Here is a 6,000-nt window from a genome sequence, read left to right as displayed (position 1 = left end):
ACAACTAGCAGCCGTGCCGGGTGGGAGAAGGTAGGGAGGACAACAAGCATGGATGTGTCAGTTTGATGGACTCACTGTGTAAATCTTCTCAGGGCCTGCAGGGTGGAGAAGCTCAGGATAACTGAAGCCATGGCTGCTGCCGTCTGCGGAGCTGAACTAAGCTAGCTGCTATCTGACAGCTGAGAAGAACGAGCGAAAATGTCCTCAACAATTCATTATGTAGTGGCTATAACGTCACGTAAAGTAATGAAACATCTCAGTTATTTACATCATACACTTAGAAGCCTAAAATACTTTCACTCAATCACTAATAAACTCATATAGTGTTAATTTTGACCTTTCCAAGGACTCGTAGTGTAAACAGCCAATGAGAAACAGAGGGCGGACTCCGCGTGTATTTAGCATAAATAGCCAACAGGGGGCAGTATCGGTCCTTTTCACTCACCAGTACGCACACGTACACACGTATAAGATTTAACGTGTCTGTCTTTTTTCTTTTTTTCTCTCTTTTTTAAAAAACTGATCAAGACCCTTTCCCAAACAAATCACAGTACGGAAAAACTACAAAAAAGGGAATAAAGTGGCACCGTCAGTGAATATGAAAGAGATACAAGGGGCAAATCAGCATGTAGTTAGTACAATTCGTCAGCAGATGGCAGTGTCGGACCTTTTCCCCATGTACAGTTTGTAATGGTCTGTTTACGTCAAGCTGAAAATGTTTAATATAGTGGTTCTCAAACTGTGGCATGTGAACCACCGGTATTACTGAAAGAAAAATACATAGGAAGTATTATAGATATAGTCTCAGTTTTATTACAACCTGAATTGTTGACATCCTTAAATTGACAGATTGTGTGGAATGTCATCTGGTTTCTTGACAGATGATCCTGGAGCTGTCCAAGGTAAAGATTGCAGGCAGGGGCTGTCGTCCTGTTCTTTGACATGTATCATACAAAAAAGATGCTGGTGCACTGTCATTTTCTTTCCTTAAAGAAACTTCTTCCTACTTCAGGTTAATGTTGATAAAGTCCCAGCATGGGATTACATTTATTTTGATTTGATGTCCTCAGGTCTGTAAAAGTTAAAACATTACAGCAAAATACACAGAGAAAGAAGCCGTGTGTCATCCATGAGACTGTAGCTCAAAAAGTTCAATATCTTGACACAAATGTGATGTATTAAAATGTAATGGATGCAGTGATGTTAGATACTGCAGCAGCCCTGTGAGAGTCCAAATCCCTTTTACTTTATTACCAAACAGTAGTGAGATATTCATTTATTCCAGTAAACTAACTGTAACATAACAAAATAATCATCAAATAAATAAATTCAGCATCAGATTTGAAATTGTCAGAGTAAAGTAGTGGTGGTAGTAGGAGAGTATTGTTGGATTAAATCTCCATCGTGAGATCTCAAGGTTTCGTATCCTTCTCTGCGGTGGTCTTTGATGAAGAGGAAGGTGAGCATAACGATCAGCAGGAGGCCCACTGCCGCAGCCCCCATTATGACGGGAACCACACGCTTGTTATAGTCGGCCAAGCACTCCTCCTCTGAAACCAGAGAGAGGAAGAAGAGGAAGCAAGAGAACTGCACTCAATCCTTTTCTTTCTTTCTTTCTTTCTTTAGTTTATCTGCTATTTATTTATTTGTTTGTTAGTCTCTGCTCACTCACCTACTCCGTACGTTCCTTCATGATCGATGAACGCCTGAACCTTCAGAGGAACCAGTTTGACCCTCAGCTCATCCTCCATCACAAACTGGCTCTCTGAGTAACAGCTGAAGCTCCGCCCAATAGTGGCCTTAAACAGCTTGTTATGGCTCAGCACACCTGAGTAAACCTGACCTGCAGGGACCAGGACAGTGATCAGCCTTTCACGCTGCCGTGTAAGTCGACGGCTGAGAGAGACGTTACTTAAAGTTTGAATTTAAAGTGTAATATTTGAATGCACCAAAATGACAAAAGTGAAAACCCTGCATGCAACACTCTGTCCATTAAGATGTGTGTGTGTGTGTCCTCTTACTTGCACATTCTTGGCAGGGAGGCAGAGGAGAGATGTGAGCACTCAGCCTGCTCACGTACGAGATGCTTCCCTCCTGACAACACGAAACACAAAAATCTGTGAATTCCGCACACGCGAACACTAACTTTGGCGGTTTTGTCCCTATAACGACACTAAAAGGGACCTCATGTAGCACAATTTGCCTCTTTGTGATGATCTGATCAATTTTCAACACTTTTCTTGCCTGTCAAATGTTTCCAAATCTTTTACATTCAGACTGGATGGAGAGAAACGCACCTTGGTGGCGGTTGGAGCAGACACATCTCATCAAAAAATGAACTGTGCATTCCCATATGTGTGCATTCCCATGTTAAATGGGAATGCACACATTTTCTCGCTGTCACACTGTGCATGTTGGCATTTTTGTGCAAACATCTTGACCTTTATCTGATCTTTTTTTGATGCATTACACTTCCTCCTGCTAGTCTGGCCTTTCTGTTATTACACTTACAGTATATGTCCTCAAATCAAAACACATTTTTGTATAAAGAGAAGCTTTAACAGCAGATTTTCTGTCATATTTCTTGTGTTGACCTTTGTGAAGGTAAAGTTCAGACTGCCGGCGTTGCTTGGCAGCGTCAGAGACAGGATGGCTGTGTCGTTGCCACAGTAACCGCTGGTAGAAACTCTGCCAGGGTCCAGGTTGAAATATGAGTTCCGCTGAATAAACACAAGAGATATGAGGTTTTATCAGCAGATGATCACGTGTGCATGTGTGTGAACTATAATTCAACCTGAGAGCACAACTCATGAATCAAACACCTTTAATATCTGAAGAGTTGCCACATAAAGCAGAATCACCATATTGAATCTAAAAACATCAATCAAATACATCAAAGACTTCCAAGAATCCAAAAACACGAAACAACAAGAGGAACATTTATTGTCATTGATTTGATTATTGAAGATCACATGTGGTGAATTGGCCCTCAGACAGACAAATGAACAGCGTGTTTGCTGCTCTGCTGTTAGTCTGTTACTTCACACAAACAACAGGTGATGGTTGTGTGACTTTTTACAGTTTGAACTGTGAAACCATCACGACACCTCACTCACACACACACACACACACACACAACCACACACACAGACACAGACACACACACGCACGCACGCACGCACGCACGCACGCAGGCACGCACGCACACACACACACACACACACACAGGCAGCAATACTGCTGAAATGATTGGAAAACACACCAACACACACCACGTTGAGGTGATCAACGGAACTACACAAACTAACACACACACACACACACACACACACACACTCACACACTCACACACTGTCACAGCCTCTAACCTTTTTTTGCTTTGTGATGACTATGTACTCCACCCCCACAGTAACTTTGACACAGGGTTTCCCAGCAAGGGTTTTCACAGTGTAGGTCTCTAAAAAACACATAGACACACAGACACACACACACACATACAGACACACACAGTTCTTCAATTGAAATGGTGACTTAGACGGTTTTAATCCATTCGTGATTTACTGCATATGATGATAAATGTATAAATATTTGTACTCAATGAAGCCTTAGGTGTATGTTTAGTGTGTGCGTGCGTATGTGCGTGTGCGTGTGTGTGTGTGTGTGTGTGTGTGCGGGAACCTATGGAGGGTGTGACCTCAGTGGGCTGTAGGACCGGCTGGTAGATCAGAGCTTCAGAGGGCTGGACGCTGCTGCAGAGGTTGAAGCCTGCAGGAGGAAAGAAACCTGATGGATCAGTGATCAGTGATCAGTGATCGATCATGTTTGATTGAACTGTTCTGCGGTTTACATTCACCTGATCTACAGTCAGTCTGGTACTCAGAGTGAGGATACTGCAATTTATGCCATTTCAAATTGCAGGAACATGTGAATAAACATACCTTTGGATCAGGTGACCCGTTGGGTATATTGACATCTCGTCACCCTTGATTTTGTTGGGAAACATTTAGCTTTAACATACAAAACAGGAGGAGGGCGCTGTTCTTCCTGTGTAAACACAACTAAACCCTCCTTTGGTGAGGAAAGTGACTCAGAAAAACAAATCACTTTTGAACTTGTTTGGTCTCAAAGTCAGAGGAACATGACTCAGAACACACTGGAGTTATAGGATGTGAACCAAAGACCTTTCAACCGCTGTGACAAAACACAATTCCATTGATCCCATTCATCTCATTCTTATTTTTCCCATTCTTCTAAATTCTGAATTGTACACAACGATGTTGAAATAGATTTCAGACCTATTCATTATTTGAAAACGAGTTTGCACCAAAGCCAAACGTCTGATCACATTTCCGAGTTGCTGTCAGCATGTCAGCCTGTCAGCATGGAGCCACTGAAGGTGTCTGAGAGTCGGTGTGAAAGGAAACCACAGAATCTTCGCTTCAGCCGTCTCAGTTTAACCCTGTGTGCATTAAAGGCTCATCTAAAAGGACACGATTATCATGATTAAAACATTCAAAGGGGCACAGATGAGTCTTAAAGTGGCATCAGGCGATCATTGGGCCTTTAATGAGTCGCATTCGGGAGCAGATAAAAGACAGACAAGCGTGTCATCATGCCACACAGAGTTCAATGCTCAAACTCAACTGAATCCTCCTCAAATGGTTGTGCGAGACCTTAAGAATACAATTTCCAGGATCTGTTACAATTACAACCAGAATAAAAGCTACATTTGAAGTTCTTTCAGACCACCGATGGATTTCAGAGCAAAGATGCAAACCCTAATCAAACATCATAAAAGGCATCAAACCAAGATGATGTGCAGCTCAGACTCGGACTCTGATGGATGAAACTCACCGAGAACAACAGCAGCCAGCAAGAGGAAGGAGCGACCGCCGCCACGACAACGCATCGTCTCAGATAGAACAAAGTAGAAAAGAAATTGAGTGGAGTGAGGAGTGGATTAGAAATGCAGTTAGGACGCCACAGTTGAGGTTTGGCGTGTAAGTGTGAAACTGTTGATTCATGTGACAGAGGAAGTGAAGTGAACGCACACACACACACACACATATACATACAAGTACTGACAGATCCGATCACTTCCTGTCTGTCATCCACATCAGTAAGATGTAAAAAATCTCATAGAAAATTTGAATACATAGTGTTGTCACTCTAAACTCAGAGTACATTTTCATCCGATCCTTCATACATTGTTGTCCCAGCATGCAATTCACAACAGAAGTGAACACGCTCACATTTGGGCAAATCTAAAACATTTTTTGACATGTCTGAAAAGGAGATTCACAGTGTTTAACAATAGTAAAATTAAATATGATAAATAACCTCTTTAACATGAAGTTCCCTCTCAGTAAAGCAGCACAGACTGAGAAACATGGCCGCTGTGTTTACGGAGATGACATGGGTTGAATTCTGTAACAGTGACCTTTGACCTCTGTCTCTGAAAGGTGAATGTCAGTGATAAGCAAGGGTTTGGTATGTGTGTGTGTGTGTGGAGGGGGTGGGGGGGCTTTCAGGACAACCAGGAGGGTAAAATGTGACGCTTCGGCCTATTTACTGTGTTGACAGAAGCACATCCAGAGACTGAACGGCCCTGAAAGCTTTACTTCTGTGTTCATGTTTATAACCCCATGTAAAAGTAAAAAGTCACCGCAGATCGGGCTCTACAAAGGACAGAAGGTGCTTGTTTTCACCCAGTGTGCACAACAGTGCTGCAGTAAGAGAGAGGAGAGTTAGATGTGTTTTTATGCAAAACCATCAAAGCCGCCCCCTCAAATGAAAGTAATGTAATCTTTGTAATGTCAATATGAAGCAACAAGCCAATGACCCCTGTGACCTCTATGACCCCTGTGACCCCTGTTGGCTTCAACGTGACCGTAGGAAGAAATAAGTGAACATAATGTCTGTATGATAGTGACTAACACATGAACCCGTTCAGCAGAGGAGTGTATGGGCTAAAGGTTGTCAGGGACAAAGTACTAGTTA

The 6,000-nt window shown here is 42.5% G+C and overlaps 2 protein-coding genes across 2 annotated transcripts in view; both read right to left on the bottom strand.

Annotated features, from left to right (window-relative positions):
* Positions 1-367, bottom strand: part of mccc1 (methylcrotonyl-CoA carboxylase subunit) — a 7,883-nt gene extending 7,516 nt beyond the window's left edge. Inside the window, exon 1 of the mRNA XM_076154500.1 lies at positions 76-367. Within this exon, the coding sequence (XP_076010615.1) occupies positions 76-131 (56 nt within the window). The 5' untranslated portion in view covers positions 132-367. The remainder of the gene's footprint in view (positions 1-75) is intronic.
* Positions 368-788: 421 nt separating this feature from the next.
* On the bottom strand, positions 789-5,055 carry lamp3 (lysosomal associated membrane protein 3). The gene is made up of 7 exons (XM_076154553.1): positions 4,855-5,055; positions 3,679-3,765; positions 3,369-3,457; positions 2,595-2,720; positions 2,022-2,094; positions 1,673-1,843; positions 789-1,550 (listed from the first exon to the last, which is right to left on the bottom strand). Exons 1-7 carry the CDS (start codon positions 4,907-4,909, stop codon positions 1,351-1,353), a joined length of 801 nt encoding a protein of 266 aa, XP_076010668.1. The 5' UTR covers positions 4,910-5,055; the 3' UTR covers positions 789-1,350.
* Positions 5,056-6,000: the final 945 nt, after the last annotated feature.

Source organism: Genypterus blacodes, unplaced genomic scaffold, assembly GCF_046128005.1.
Source record: "Genypterus blacodes isolate CSIRO-AG114 ecotype Tasmania unplaced genomic scaffold, CSIRO-AGI_Gbla_v1 ptg000062l_1, whole genome shotgun sequence".
NCBI classification, from domain to species: domain Eukaryota; kingdom Metazoa; phylum Chordata; class Actinopteri; order Ophidiiformes; family Ophidiidae; genus Genypterus; species Genypterus blacodes.
The sequence above is the reverse complement of the archived record's forward strand: the minus strand, read 5'-3'. Positions and strand labels throughout refer to the sequence as shown.

Excerpts from the sequence above, each read along its gene's own strand:
- lamp3 (XM_076154553.1), bottom strand. The coding sequence starts at position 4,909 with ATGCGTTGTCGTGGCGGCGGTCGCTCCTTCCTCTTGCTGGCTGCTGTT. Across the intron at positions 3,766-4,854 it reads GCTGGCTGCTGTTGTTCTCG|GCTTCAACCTCTGCAGCAGC; the intron begins GTGAGTTTCATC and ends TTCCTCCTGCAG. Across the intron at positions 3,458-3,678 it reads TGAGGTCACACCCTCCATAG|AGACCTACACTGTGAAAACC; the intron begins GTTCCCGCACAC and ends TGTGTTTTTTAG.